Raw genomic sequence first — 16,449 nt, forward strand, 5'->3', positions numbered from 1 at the left:
CCACATAGAGACACTAGTTAAATATTAGCTTTTGTCATTTATATAAAAAAGAGATAATTAAAGGCCCCAAAGTGAATAAGATTACCAAAGAAGAGATTTGTAGAGAGAAAGACTGAGATCAAAACCTTCGGGAATGTGGTGGAAGGAAGAGTGGAAGAAACAGAACAAAAGGAACCAAGAAAGAGATAGGTATGCTAGGAATCAGGAATAAATAAAAGTAATATTCTTTGGTCTGCATAATTCTTTCTCTGGATGTGGTCATCATTATGAGTCCATTGGAATTATCTTGGCCCCATGTCTTGCTGAGAAAAGTTAAATCTATCATAGTTGATCATTACACAATGTTGCTGTTGCAATGTTCTTTCTCCTGGTTCTGCTCACTTCACTCAGCATCAGTTCATACAAGTCCAGATTTTTCTGAAATCCACCTATTCATCTTTCCTTATAAAACAACAATATTCCCTTATATTCATATACCACAACTTATTCACCATTTCCCTACTGATGGCATCCCCTCAGTTTCTAATTCTTTGCCACCACAAAAAGGACTGCTATAAAATTTTTGTATATGGAGGTCTTTCTCCCTTTTCATGATCTCTTGTGGATATAACCCTATTAGTGGTATTGCTGAAGGATATGCACAGTTTGATAGCTTTTTGGGCATAATTTCAAATTCCTTTCCAGAATGCCTTAATCAGTTCACACTTCTATCAACAATGCTTCCAGTTAATGTTCTAGCTTTTCCACATCTTCTCCAACATTTATGATTTTCTTTTTTCTATTATATTAGCTAATCTGATAGGTGATAATGTACCCCAACTTTGTTTTAATTTGCATTTCTCTAATCAAGAGTTATTTAGAATATTTTTTCATATTTTAATTTCTTCATCTGAAAACTACCTCATCATATTTTTTGACCATTTATCAGTTGGGGAATGACTTGTATTCTGATAAATTTGAATCAGTTCTTTATATAAGTTTAAGAATGAGAATTTTATCAAAGAAAAACTGGCTATAAAAAGTGTTTCCTATCTTTCTGATTCCCTTCTATTCTTGACTACATTGGTTTTGTTCATGCAAAAAAAATTAATGTAACATAATAAAACATCCATTTTGTATTTTATATTTATTATCTCATTTAGTCGTAAATTATTTTCTTCTCCACAGATTTTTACAGATAAATAGTTTGCAGGTTAACTACTCCTTGCTCTCCAAATTTGCTTATAGTCTCACCTTTTATGTCTAAAACATGTGTGCATTTTGACCTTCTATTGATATAGGATGTGAGATGTTGGTCTATGCCTAGTTTATACCATACCATTTTTCAGTTTTCCCAGAAATTTTTTGTCAAATAGTGTATTCTTATACCAGAAGCTGGAATCTTGGTTTATCAAACAGTAGATCACTATAGTACATTGTGTCTTGTGTACCCAACCAATTCCACTGATCCACCACTGAGGGGGAAAAAAAACTATAGTAACATCAGAAGCCAAATTCCAAAGAATATAAAATGGTGGAAAACAGTGATTAAAGTGAATACAAACTAATTTCTACAATTTTCACAACAGAAGAAAAACCTATTCACTTACTTGGAATAATTGCATTTGTTTAGCCATTACTTTTCTAACAAATTGCAGTATTTTTGTTAGGCCAGTAAACATAAAGTGATATCTTGACAAAGTTCTTGATGCTTTTCTTACCTTTGATATGAGTCAAGGTCTGATAGAGGGGTAAAACTATACTCTGATTTTAGGAGTGCCCAGTTTTCAAGAGGGGAAGCTAGGTGGCATAGTACATAACACATAACAAAGTACATAACACCATCTCTGGTATTAGGAAGCTCCAAGTTCAAATCTGACATCAGACATTTAGTAACTGTGTAATCCTGGTCAAATCATCTAATCCTGCTTGCCTCAGTTCCTCATATGTAAAATGAGCTGAAGAAGGAAATGGCAAATTATTCCAGTATCTTTGCCAAGAAAATCCCAAATGGGGTCACAGAAAGTCAAACATAACTGAAATGACTTACAAAAAAAATTTTCAAGAGTTTTTAATAGTCTTGTTCATCTACCTCTTCCATTTTCTTTCATTTTCTCCCATATTTATTCTTTCACTCACATTATGATCGTCTACTCTAGGTTGCTCCCTGATATCCTGATCTATCAGTCTTGCTATGACCTCCCTTTACTTCTTATCCAGTTCTAGCCCACTTGAGTAAAGCCCTCTCCTTAAGGCTGAAGTTCTTGATGTACTCAGTCTTTCACCATTTCCTTTTGACTGCCACTTAACCATGAATAATTCCTCCCATCTGCCTCCTCTATTGCTACTCCAGATTGCTCAGTGCCATTGAACTTAGTCAGAGTTAAGCAAGATAAAAACTTACAGGGCATTAAATCCAATTTTCTCATTTTAAATGTGAGAAAATTGAGGCAGAGAGAGGCTAGTGAACATCTCGTCATTATATAGCTAGTGAACATTTAAGTTCACTATCTTCCTGATTTGAATGGTATCTACTACACCATCCAGTTGTGTTGAAGTCCTGCTCTTTCATTGTAGAGGTGACCTACAAAGGAGTGAAGTGATCTACACAAAGTCACTTTAATAAGTGGCTGATGCAGAATTGGAAACCCAAATCTTCTTGACAATATTTGCCTCTCGTAATAAGAAAAAAAAAATCATACTGTCTTGTTACATTACAAATTTATTTTATCTAACTTCAACTAAGCCTTTACTGTTACATAGCAATCATTTTTTTAATCTCTCATTAATTCTTTCCTGCTCCTAACAAAATCTATTACCTCCTCAATTCTTCATTTCAGCTTCTACCTTTGTTACCTGTCCCACGTTAGAAGACCTCTACTCCAGCTTTACAAAAAGATACACACACCCAAATACAAACATCCCAGGCCATCTGAAGTAAACTCTTACAAATATTCTCCTTTACTCCTTTAATCTCTTAATGTCTCCCAATTCGGTAAATATTTATTAAACACCTACTATATACTAGGAACTATTCTTCCTAATCTCCTTCCTCTTTCCACCATTTCATGAAGTCTTCTCTAAATCTCACTAATAAGATGATCTCTTTCCCTGTCTCTTTTGCGTGAATTTCATTTTTTCTTGGCATAGTTATCTTTGTCATTCCTATTCATTTAGTAACAAATTCCTTAACTGGGCCTTGCAGACATAGGGATGAATACAATGATCAGTTCACAAAAAAGCAGTTAATTATTGTTGAGACAAAGAACAAAATTTATTAGTGAAATAACTTTGATGTTGAAAATGATTGCTAGAGTGACATCTCTGAACTTCTGTAGCATTCTCTCAATCTTATACATCATTGATCTAAAAAAGTGTATATACTAGCAATAATTCCCTCAAAAGATAAAATGAGAATAAGTCTTCATTCTTTCTACCTATTTCATCATTCAAATGGTATTTTCAAGGACCACACTTAGGAGGACCAGATATATTGATTGTGTCAATTAAGGCAAGTTTACTTATTATATTTTAAACTAAATTTTATTATAAATCATATACATTCAAATGCACTTAAATACATATAATTACAAATAGACATTATCATTTTGTTTTGAAGTAAAATTTTTCACCCTGCTATCTTCAGTATGTAATAAGTGTACTGTGCCAGTTGACAAAAGCTTGGTCCTTTGAGGTAGTCTTCTATTCCAGTGCTTCTTTTAAATCACTAGCTCCAGAACTTCCTCTCAGTGACCTCACTGGGGAAATTGCCAATACCAGATCCAACCAATTTTCACCCTTCATCTTGTAATCTCCCCTTCATTCCCACACATTACACATCCCTTTCTAGTTTATATTTTGGAAATAATAATGAAACCAAGGCTATTATTGTTTCTTGAAAACATATATCAAATAACTGCCCTATAAATTCCCAACCCCCTGAATACCTTGCCTATATATATATATATATATATATATATATATATATATATACACACACACACACAGAGAAAGAGAGAGAGAGAGAGAGAGAGAGAGAGAGAGAGAGAGAGAGACTTTTTCTGTTAGTCTATAAGTTCACTAAATGTTGCATTCTCACTGTTTAGCATGGTACGTGAATATAGTAAGCACTTAATAAATGCTTTTATTTCATCCTTAAAGATATTTTGAATTATAGCTCTTAGAGCTAGAAGGGAGCTAAAAAAAAAAAAAAAAAGTAACCCAACTCAACCTCTTAACCTCAGGCATGTAAAGTATTATTCTTATTTACAGGTCTTTGGAGAAAGGGTATGAAGTGTGGAGGGGTGGGGGTGGAGAAGGTCCAGAGCTTTGATTTCATTAATGGGGAACTCCAGTGTGTAAACTCCCTAGATCTCTCTTGGGCTGCATTTACATCTAGGGTGTCCTGTGGGAAATAATATAGAAAGATGACTTTAAAATTCCCCTCTAAGGCCAGCTGGTCCCAAAACAAGTTTTGTTTCTTGGGGGGCGGGGTGGGGGGTGGATTGTCTGTTTGTTTTTTGTTTGCTTACTTTTCTTTTTCTTTTCCATTCTAGGTATAGAGAATAGAATCTTCATCCTCAATCAACAGTGAAAGCCACAGAAATCTGAGAATCTGAATCCAGGCCAGCTTTGGTAGCCAACGTAGCCCTGATATACTGAAGAGCAAGTAGTGACCTTCAGATTTCCATAGTCTGAACACAAACTTGGTGGGACCGATGTCATGCAAGAACCCAGCTTTCAGGATTTTGTCTCCAGACTTCAATTGCCTTCTCATTCTAAAATTTCTTTCAGTGCCTTGGACCTTCTTACTATGGAACTTTGCTCTACCTCTCTCTCATATGAATGAATTTCTCCTAAGCCAGTCATACTTCTCTCCTATTATTGCATAGCCACTGTTTCCAATCCTTCACTTCCTTTTCTGCCTCCTTTGTATTTGTCTTCCACATCAGAACATAGGCTCCTTGAAGGCAGATTGCCTTTTTTGAGCCTATTGTATTAGTGGCCTGTTGTCTATTAATGCAGCTCTTCAGTCCTAGGACTTATAGACTTAAGCAGTTGGCTGAGGCATTGAGATATTAAATGACTGGCCCATGATCACAGTCCTAATATGTAACAAAAGTGAGATTTCAACCTAGGCTTTCCTAATTCCATCATCAACCATCTATCTCTTATACCATTTTTAGGATCTCTTTACAAATCAGATAATACAAAGATGAGTGAAAATCATTATTCTCCAGGCCCTACTTCCTAAACTTTCTCTACAATATTAAACCTATTTACCCAAAAATTCATTCTTAAGGCAAGGATTTTTCAAATATGCAAGCCGTCTCCTCACCCATATTGGCTAGTTTTTCCCAGAACATCCATTTTAAGAAGGAAGCTTAAGCCAGCCATATTCTCACTCCTCTCCAGGATGCATTCCTGATACCCACACTTTTTCTAGATATTAGATACTTTTATCTTCCTCTCCCATCTCTTTTTAGATTTCTTCTATCTGTTATCCTTCCCCATTAGGATGCAAATTCTTTAAGGGCAGGGATAGTCTTCCTTTATAATTAATATTTGTATTCCTAGCACTTAGCTCAGTGCCTAGCATGAAGCAATTTTTAAATAATTGATGGTTTTGTTTTTATTTCGCCACTCCTTTCCAATATTTTGGTTCTGTTTCTGTGGAATATGAAGGATCATGTACCATGAGCTCAATTAAAGAAACCCAAGCCACCTTCAAGCCAGCAAGTCTTCCCATCAATCAATGAACAAGCATCTATTAAGTCTCTACCATTTGACAGGCGCTATACTAGGTACTAAAGGAGCAAATACAAAGAATAAAATAATCCCAATTTTCAAGGGGATTACATATTAATGGAGAAGACAACAAGTACGTAACATGTATGAGGATATAATCATTTCCCAATGAACATTCAATGTGAATAAAAATACAACTTTACCCGGATTAGTGCAAGTAATGAATCCTGTGAAGTGGTTGTATTATTCAAATTCTCATTGCATATTTCCATTAAGCTGGAGCCAATGACCACATTTTACATAATTTTAACCTCGAATAATGTGAATCTAAATACATGCAACTACTTCGTGAGACTCATTATTCACAGTAATTGGGCCCTAACTGTGGAAAGACGCAGTCAGGACTTCACCATGTTCCCACAGTCAGAAATGATCTTTCCTTCTTCAGAAGTTATTCAGGACTCTTTACCTTTCACATATTGCATTCTACAATACAGTTATTTGTGTTCATCCAGAGGTTAGCTAACTATAGCCCATGGCTTTTTTCCCAAAAAAACCTTTGTTATCTAAGGATGATTTTTACATTTTTCACTATAATAAACTTTACTTTAAAAAGTAAAAACTATCCTTAGCATAAAGGCAATATAAATACAGGCTTTTGGAACATAGTTTGTCAATCCTTGTCACATGCTGTAATCTTCCAAAACTCCATGAGAGCTGGGAGCAGGGTTAAATCCTGCCTAAGATGCTTATTAGCTATGTGGCTCTAGATGAGTTATAAGTCATAACCTTTCTGATTCCAAGTATCTCAATCTAAAATGAGTGTTTGATATGTTAAATAATAACTAATGATAGGCATTTAAAATTTTGCCAAACATTTCACCTATATTATGGGCAGCTAGGTGGCACAGTTGGATAGAGTGCCAGACCTGGATCCTGGTGTCAGATACTTACTAGCTGTGTGACCATAGTCAAGTCATTTAACCTTTTTTGGTCCAGTTTTTCTTCTATAAAATGAGCTGAAGGAAATGGCAAGCTACTCTAGTATAAGCATGAAAACTCCAAATGGGGTCACAAAGAGCCAAATAACAACAACTAAAAAAAAAAAAAAAAGAAAAAATGAAATATGTCATCTCATTTGATTCCCACAACAATCCTAGGAAGTAGATGTCATTATTGTTTCCATTTTACAGATGAGGAAACTGAGCAAAGCAGCACTTAAGTGACTGGCACAAGATCATGCAACTAGTAAGTGTCTAAAGGTATATTTGAAATCAGGTCTTCCTGATTCCAGGCTACCTAGGGTTGCCTTTAAAGTTCTTTCCAGACCTTAACTTAGTGTTTCTAGGATTCTATAACCTTATAAAGATTCAGTTCCATAAATTTTAGGCCTTCCAAATTAGCAGGTCATTTCTAACATCTCAGTACTTTCTCCTACTAGCTCCAATAATTGGCAAAAGAGAGGCTAAGGTTTCTTTGTGAGTTGGATTGGGGGGGGGGGGCTAAATTTAATTCCTAACATTCTTTTCTTATAGGCTTTGTGTAGAATAACGTACATATATTAAATGGTGTTAAATCTGTCAACTCAAGTTACTATATTTAGATCAGTACAGAGTATAGGATCTAGGTTTAAATGACAATTAGGGAAAATTTATTCAGAACTGTCATCAGCAAATACTTTTATCCCCCTTGCCAGATAAGAATCAGAACCTGTAGAATGGCAGATCAGGAAAGGTGATTGAGGCAAAATGCTAGGGTCATTCTCCAAATAATCAGAGGTCAATGCTTAAAGAATAGTTAGGAAATGGGGTCCTAGTCATCAACAGTTATTAGCATTATTCTTCTCTCTTTTTCCCCTACTCTGTGATTTTCATACTTAGATGTCATGTTAACCAATACAGATGTATATAATTTGAAGTCTTTACAAAGCAAGAGGATTTAACAGCCCTGCTTCAATAAGTACAAACACACACTTACCCACTATGTTTTACGCCTGCCTGCAACAAAAACAGCTGAACAGATTGTGATGAAATTCAGAGACTGACAGTCTGACAAAAAAAAAAATCCCTTTTTGTCTAAAATCTGGCTTCCATAGGTTTTGCAAATCTAAATATTTGATTTTGCACTGGAAGAGGAGCCAGTCTTATGTACAATTTATGAAATAAATGTGTAGATACATGTTTTAAAATCCCCAAATTTTGTCAAAACATACTGTCCGACTTTGGTGGTGGGTTTTTGTATTTTTTTTTTTTTTTAAACTATGGCTTGGGTGTGTTTTCCCCATGGCTTCGAAGGCTTTAGCTATATTTATCTAATAACCACTCTTTGCAAACCAGGGTTTCAATGGTACTTTAACAGTAGTTTCAGTGTTGAAATGCCCTTTGCTCAGCAGGGAGCGTTAAGCCTTGCTGTATTATACTTCCAAGACGCTTGTGAGCTGGAGTTGGGAGATAGAATATTTTCTTTGAAGTTCGCCTTTCACAACACACTGGGATGCAAACAAGCTCCCGTTACTCAGTAGTCAAACAATCCTGGCACCCAGGGACCAAGACTAAATAGTGCACCAAATTTTCTAATTATGTCTTTGTGATATTTACTCCATGAGGTGAGGTGAAAGCAGATTCTAATCAATATAAGACTTCTTGTCTAAACCGGACAAGCTTTGCAGTATTTTGTTTGTCAACTCAGTAACCCAGTGGTATGTCGCCATCATAGTAAAAATATCTCAATTGATGAAAAACTTGGAAGAATTTAGCATAAGGTCCTCATATACAATCCCCCCCCATTCCTTCAAGTTTATGTTTCTTAATGGACCAAAGAAAAATCACATATGAACAAGCGAAGTTCAAGGTTACAGCACATACATTCTCGTTCTTCCCCCACATTATTATATTGACTTATGGAGCCTATTTAGTCCTAACAGTTTAATTGGTCTCTCTCTATTGTAATGAAATCCTTTAACAGAATTTTTTTTTAAATCCAGTTTGGAGGTTAAATTCAATTCAATAAACACATATGAAGGCTTGTGCTAAGTCAGACCCTGGAAAAATAAAAGAACAAGGAAGTCTCCTGGTCCTCAAGGAGCGTCATTTTACTGAGGAGTAGGGTCAATAACAGAATGTGCAGTAAAGGTAAAGGAAAGCTGCCAAGGCAGTACAACACATGTAAGAAAGAATTTAACAATTACTAAGCACCTAGTATGTGCCAGTTACTGAACTAGATGTTCAGACTACAAGGATAAAATTGAAAATCCCATCTCTGAAAGGACTTACTTGTGGAGGTGGAAGGGATACTCCATGGACCCAGATAATTAAATTCAGTACATAGATACATACATATACATATATAGAATATGTATGTGTATATATATATATATATACATATATAATATATATAATAATTAATTAACATATTATGATATGTTAATTAATTATTGTATATTATATATACACATATAATACAATGCACTGAAGTGGGGAGGAACATTAACAATTGAAGTAATCAGGTAAAGATTCTTGAAGGAGGTGGCTGACATGTGAGCTAAACTTTAAAAGATCATAGGGTTCTAAGAGATGGAGGGAGAATATTATTGCACATACAAAAGCACACGACTAAGAGAAATAAGGTTTAGGAGACTGCTAGCCATTGATTTTACAACATTGGCTGAAGATTAAACAAATGAGAACTACAAATCAGAAACCAATAACAAAGGCAGAATGCATGAAGTCCTAGGCTTGGAGTTAGAATGATTTAGGTTAAAACTCTGCCTTTGATACTTACTAGCTAGATAATCAGAAGTGAGTTATTGAATCTCCCTTAACTTTAGTTTCCCATCTGTAAAATGGGAATCATAACAGCACTCACTTCACATGATTACCATTTTTCATTTGCATACATGGGGTATATATAAAGTACATTGTAGACATTGCAAATGTCAATTATTGCTATGTAGTAAGAAAAACTATAAGGCTCTGAAAACCTAAAATGGGAGGAGGAGAATACAATTTTTTTTTTTAATGTTCCCTGTCAACTAAAGAACATAAAAAGTGTTCAGAAGATATGAACTCACAAAGTTTTCTGGTACCTGAGTGATACAGATGTCAATGTTTACATTTTAGAGAAGGAGAAACTTAGAGACTAAAGCAACTTGTTCTTTGTCTCTCACAGGGAATCAGTGACTCAGAAGGGAAGTTAAAACTCTTTCCTGTAACAACTGCTGAGGCAGAAGCACCAGAACATTTTTGACCAAAGTTCTTCCCTCTCAAAACCCTGTGATCCTAATCCAGAAGATACTTGGAAGCTTGACAAATCTGATTCTTTGCTGTCTCTCTACCTTATAACTTTTGGACACAGGCCAAAGGTAGAAATGTGTTATTTTGACCTTGATTTTAAAGCAGAAAAAAGAAATGTCATCAACTAAATTTGGTTCAAAGGACACTGGAGTGTGAAATAGGTAACTAGCAAAAAAGCAGTTATAAGGCGACTCAAACCACTTAAAGGTTGTTTAGGAAAGTATATTAGGCCAAAATAAAAACTACTAGAAACACATTAGGAGAAATGACATATTAGGAATACAGAATTCGAGAGTGAGTGGCACTTTAGATGAAGTTTAGAAAATTAAGTCATTGACCTGCAGTTGAAATTAATGCCAAACAAGGTGCCCCTTCTTCTGAAGTAATGAATATTCTTCAAACAGCAAGGGAGCACTGACTGCTGTTTGATGCTGATGACATTGAAAATTTAGGAGAACAAAAATTCCATCATTTTTCATTTGTATGCAAATGTGCCTGTTCCAGAAATTAACCCCTGAACCCCATGTCAGTTCTCATCTGGAGGAATTCTCTTTGCTAGCGCCACACAGTGCAGTCTTGTTGCTACCCTGGGGTCACTAGGGCTTCCCCAGTTTAGGGGAAAGGAAAAAGACCAAAGTCATAATGCCTGCTTTGTTTACCCTCATTAATGGGGGATAAAGGAGCAATAGAAGCAGAGGCATGTTGTAAAATGCACATCTCTAATGCCTGGGCCTGTGTACTAGCATAATTGAAATGCAAAATGCAGCTGTACCTCTTTTGGCTGAACAGCTATCCCTAATCACTTCTACCAGTGTTAAGGTGAACTATGGGACAATATACAAATCCTATTACTCTGCTTTTCAGCCAGGTCTTCAGCTGTTAAAAAGTTCTTTTGTTACTTCCCACCTTAGACAAATGCTACTATCTACATGTGAAGGGGAAAGGGGTGATTGAGCTTTTTTAATTGATGTGGATTTAATTATGCTAATTTAGACAGCTGTAAAACGTTTTCAGGATAGCTACATAATGGTACTAGCAAATACAGGTGTCCTTCACTGCAGGGGCTTAATATTTAACCTTAGTGGCTTTTAAAAAGGAAGAGAGAATTCAGAGCCCTGGTTAAACAAGAGAGAGAGAGTTCTGCTTTTTAAACAATTTAAGACCCATCCAAGGAACTTCACCCCAATCCAAAATATCTCACACTGGTTCATTATTCTTTCACTTGAGAAAGACACACAAGAAAAAGAATGGAATACCCTCATTCTCCAGAAACATCCTCTTCCTGCTTAACTGCTTCAAACTTATGTGCAATTAGGTAGTCTAAAGTTTAGAGACTGAGTGTATTTTCTGATCTATATTCATTACACTCAAGGAAAAAGTTGATTTCAGAAAGCAGCAACCTAGAAATTTGAAGTGAAAGCTTCTTTCAATTTTCTTATATGAAGAACCATTACACATTTAAGTGAAGGGAGCATTGAGAAGGAATAGAAATAGCAACTAGAAAACATCAACAAATAATAATAAGATATTGTCTGGCATAGTGGAAAAACAACTATCTCAGAATCAGGAAGGCTTGGATTCTAATCTTACCACTGATAGATGTGAACCTGGGGAATTCATTTAACCTCTGAATACCAAAGACACTTCTCCAAGATCGTATAAATTGAGGAATAGTTGCCAATAGTTGCCAAATAGTTGTTCCGAGGGTTTCCTCACAGAGTTCTCTACACCAATGACATCACAGGAAGGGACTAAAAATATAGGGACTTTGTGGTTTAAAGTACTTTATAGTCAACATTTCATTTGCTCTTAATAAGAAGTTGGTGAAGTAAGTAGTATTAGAATTATTGTGCCAATATTACCACAAGGAAACTGAAATTGGCTGGCTGGTTGGCTACCAAGTGCAGAATCTGGGGATCCAAGAGCTTGGACCAAAATGGAAGACCAACTGGTCTTATCTTCTGTCCGATAGATTTTGCTTTCCTGATCCTTTCTTACTACAACATAGAACACAATGCCAAAGAATTCTGAAATCACTAGTGGGAAAATAGAGGGAAGTTATTTAAAATGCAGTATGCCAATTAATGATAAACTACATTAAAATTTTCCACTCTGTGATGGGTTTTGCTATTGTCTGGAGTTCTTTAGATGTCCTAATGGGAAGGATTCCACATTATTTTCTAACTTCTTTTTTGCCACCACTCCTTTCGTGACCTTGGAAAATATATTTCATTTTTCATGGCCTAAGTTCACTCATCTCAAAAGGAGGGAATTGGGTTAAATGGATAGATTCATTCTAGCTCTGATTGTAGAAATTAAAGTGGAAAGATGTAAGAAATAATAGGAGAAATAAAATCAAGAACTTAAAGTCACATGAGTAAGCCTTAAAAGTACCCAATTCATATAGATATACAAGGATGATTTTTTTTCTATTCCATAAGCTTTTAAACATAAAACCCAAAAAATAGAAGTCATGTAGAGCAACAGTTGGACTGTACAATCTCTTTTACATAAAAGCATATGTAGATAGCATAGCAGAAAGCTCACTAAGTGGAAGTCAGACGACCTAGCTTTAGCATGGTATGGTAGAAAGTACATTTCAAAGAGAGAAAAGGATCTGTTTTTGAATCTCAGACTCTCATACTCATTACCTGTGTTCATAGAATTACCTATGTAACCCTGAGCAACCAAGTAATGTCTCTGGACCTCATTTTCTCATCTGTAATATCAGATGATTAGAAAAGGATTTCCAGGGTCCTGTCCATCTTTGCACCTTATGTTCTTAGGCCCACAATAGATTCCTACAAGTTATGTAACTTTTGGAAAATAACTTCATTTCTCTAATTCTCTCATTATTTTTCTTTTATAAAGTGAAGACAGTAACCTTAGTGTTACCTTTCTCCTAGGACCATTATAAGGGTTAAATGAGATATTGTGTCAAGAACTTTGTAATCTTACATTTCTACATAAATGTGAATTAATTGTTGTTGCAATAATTCTAAGAGCTGTATGATTCCTGCTTTTCTGTGGGGCTAAAAATAGAAGCAAAGCAAAGCTTATATAAGGTCTTTAATAAATCATACACACAGCTTAAATGTTGTTAAGATATTTACAAATGGAGATTGAAATGTGGTCATATGTAACATAGTAATCGTTCTATTAATAAAGAAAATGTGATCAGTTGACACATTTTGTGGTCAGAAACTTTCCTACAAGAGGTAAAGAAAAATAACAGATACATGCAAGGATATCAGAAAGATTTTTTAAATCACTAAATACTTATTTCAATACTTCAAAAGAATTGTGATTTCATTAGCATGGATACTCTCTCCTCTCATGCAAACCACAAAAACTTGCCTTAGGTACGTCCAAAACAAATCATCATCTGATTCCCAATCTTTTGGTGGTAAGCCTTTCTAATCTTAGCTGAACTGGTTCTTCCATGATGAATATACATTGGATCAGTGCATCCATAATGAAAGACTTTTCGGCTTGGTAGGACCTGGCAAGCATTCCACTAGCAGAGGTTTTGAGAGCCCAGAGTCACCACTGTATGAAGATGAAGCATAACAGTATGACTTTACTGAATGATCTTTAAATATTAAATAAAATGCCAAATGTTCCAGGAATATGAAATTTAGATTTTAATATCAATTTTGAGTTATCCTTATTCTGTACATAAAGTAAAGTGATATTATAAATAAAGTATATATACATATAATATATAATGTGTACATTATGCATATATGTACATGTATATATTATTGCCATCCTATAGTTTGTACCACGGATTTGCTATTAGCAAGAAATAATAACTCATCTTTTCTAACTCAGTTTCAATTGCTCAATGATGGACAGAAGCAGCTACACCCAAAGAAAGAACACTGGGAAATGAATGTAAACTGTTTGCATTTTTGTTTTTCTTCCCTGGTTATTTTCACCTTCTGAATCCAATTCTCCCTGTGCAACAAGAGAACTGTCGGGTTCTGCACACATATATTGTATCTAGGATATACTGTGACATATTTAACATGTATAGGAATGCTTGCCATCTGGGGGAGGAGGTGGAGGGAGGGGAAAAGTCGGAATAGAAGTGAGTGCAAGGGATAATGTTGTAAAAAATTACCCAGGCATGGGTTCTGTCAATAAAAAGTTATAACTATTTTAAAAAATAATAACTCATCTTTGCATATCACTTTTAGATTTGCAAAGTTCTTCCCTTAAAATGACCCTAAAAATTACAAAATACAGATATTAAAAGCTTCATTTTACAGATAAGGAAATAGAGATTTGGAGAGTTTAAATAACTTTAAATAGCAACACAGCTAGTTAGCACATGAAATAAAATTAAACTCTGATCACAATTTCAAGGATAACATTCTTTCCACCAATCAGGTACAGGTAAGCTAGGAGACTGGGGAATATACTCCAAATTTGGCCCTATTTCTCTAAGGCATTTTTATGATCCCCAACCCAATAAACAGCAGGAGGCAGCAAATCGAAGAGGGCAGTAGAAAGAATAAGGAAGAGGGAGGCACCATTGTGATAGACCCTGGGTTGTGACTGCCCAGGACCAGAAGAGGGAGCAGGGCAGTCACTCTGTACAGCCCAGCAAGCTGAGAATTTCCATGGAAGACCACAAGGAAGTGCCCCCTCCCCCTAGTAAAGATAACCCCATAAAAAGCCCCAGATGTCCTATCCCTAGATATTGCCCTATTATCCTCTAAAAACTAGTCAGTTCTTAATTGGTAGACAAAGTTCAAATTGTCTTCTTTCTCAGACTCCCTTCCTCCTTCTTCCTCTTCTCTAGGTTTATAAAGCACTTTCCCCACAACTGACCTAGAGAACTGAGAAGATTCCTATTGGCAAAAGAAATCACAAATCCCTCCCAGGTTCTCCCTTCTCTCTTTTACCACTCAGTGTCATCTAGGGCTGATTAGGATATTTCTTGACATATAGGTGAGGAACAAGAAAGAAAAAGGAGAGTAAAATAGGAAGAAAGGTGGGGGGGGGGGGGAGGGAAGGATTTTTTTTTTTTTTTTTTTTTTGGAAATACTATGTTGTATTTAGTCCCCACAGATTTCCTTTTGGATGGAGATAGCTCTCTCACATGTAAGTCCTTTTCCTTTTTTATGATCTCTTTGGGACACAGACCCAGTACAGAAACTCTGCTGGATCAAAAGATATAAACAGTTTGACTATCCCCCTGGGCATAGTTCCAAATTGCTCTCTAGAATGGTTGGATTAGTCCACAATTGCACCAACAATGTATTAGTGTATTTTGTTTGTTTGTTTGTTTTGTTTTTGTTTTTGTTTTTGTTTTTTTTTACTTTACCTGAAGCATAATAGATTCTGCTCCAGCCTTTTTTACCTTTACCCTGTATGTCTCACTCTGGTTTTTTTTTGTTTGTTTGTTTTTAAATAAGTTTTTATTGACAGAATAATTTTTTACAACATTATCCTTTGCATTCACTTTTGTTCCGATTTTTCTTCCCTCCCTCCACCCCCTCCCCCAGATGGCAAGCAGTCCTATACATGTTAAATAGGTTACAGTATATCCTAGATACAATAAATATGTGCAGAACTGAACAGTTCTCTTGTTGTACAGGGAGAATTGGATTCAGAAGGTATAAATAACTAGGAAGAAAAACAAAAATGCAAGCAGTTTACATTCATTTCCTAGTGTTCTTTCTTTGGGTGTAGCTGCTTCTGTCCATCCTTTGTCAATTGAAACTGAGTTAGATCTCTTTGTCGAAGAAATCCACTTCCATCAGAATACATCCTCATACAGTATCAATGATCTCCTGGTTCTGCTCATTTCACTTAGCATCAGTTTATGTAAGTCTTGCCAGTCTTCTCTGTATTCATCCTGCTGGTCATTTCTTACAGAACAATAATATTCCACAACATTCATATACCACAATTTACTCAACCATTCTCCAATTGAAGAGCATCCATTCATTTTCCAGCTTCTAGCCACTACAAATAGGGCTGCTACAAACATTTTGGCACATACAGGACCCTTTCGGAGGATTATTGATAATAAATCATAATCTCCTGACCCCTGCATTCAGTTATAAGACCCCATTTAGAGTCACAAACCCACAATTTAAGAAAGCTGGGCCCTAAAATAAGGAAATTGAGGCCCAAGAAATGATGTGACTAGCCCAAAGACACTTCAATTTTAAAGTGCATTACAGGGGATTTCAACCTAGCTTAGCTGACTTAACATCCAATGTCCTTTCCACTACATCCTACCACTTCTCCAGAGATTTATTAAAGAGACACCATTGATTTGTATAATAAAACCATTTGCTGTTTGGCAGTACAGATATGTCACATGATCACACTAATTGCAATATGTTGAAAAATAAAATTCAAAATGGTGGAATTGCATTTGACAGGTGAGTAATTTTAAGTGGATTTTAAG

At 35.5% G+C, this 16,449-nt stretch overlaps 1 protein-coding gene across 2 annotated transcripts in view; it reads right to left on the bottom strand.

The window, feature by feature from the left end:
• The window catches only part of GTDC1 (glycosyltransferase like domain containing 1), a 544,967-nt gene that overhangs the window by 59,035 nt on the left and 469,483 nt on the right, over nucleotides 1-16,449 (bottom strand). Inside the window, exon 13 of one of the 2 annotated variants that reach the window (XM_051985824.1) lies at nucleotides 11,803-13,568. The exons of the other annotated variant lie outside the window; for it this stretch is intronic. Within the exon in view, the coding sequence (XP_051841784.1) occupies nucleotides 13,537-13,568 (32 nt within the window). The 3' untranslated portion in view covers nucleotides 11,803-13,536. Of the gene's footprint in view, nucleotides 1-11,802; nucleotides 13,569-16,449 lie in introns of those variants that run through there. 2 annotated transcript variants of the gene reach the window in all.

The sequence above is a fragment of the Antechinus flavipes genome, chromosome 3 (genome assembly GCF_016432865.1).
Source record: "Antechinus flavipes isolate AdamAnt ecotype Samford, QLD, Australia chromosome 3, AdamAnt_v2, whole genome shotgun sequence".
NCBI lineage: Eukaryota > Metazoa > Chordata > Mammalia > Dasyuromorphia > Dasyuridae > Antechinus > Antechinus flavipes.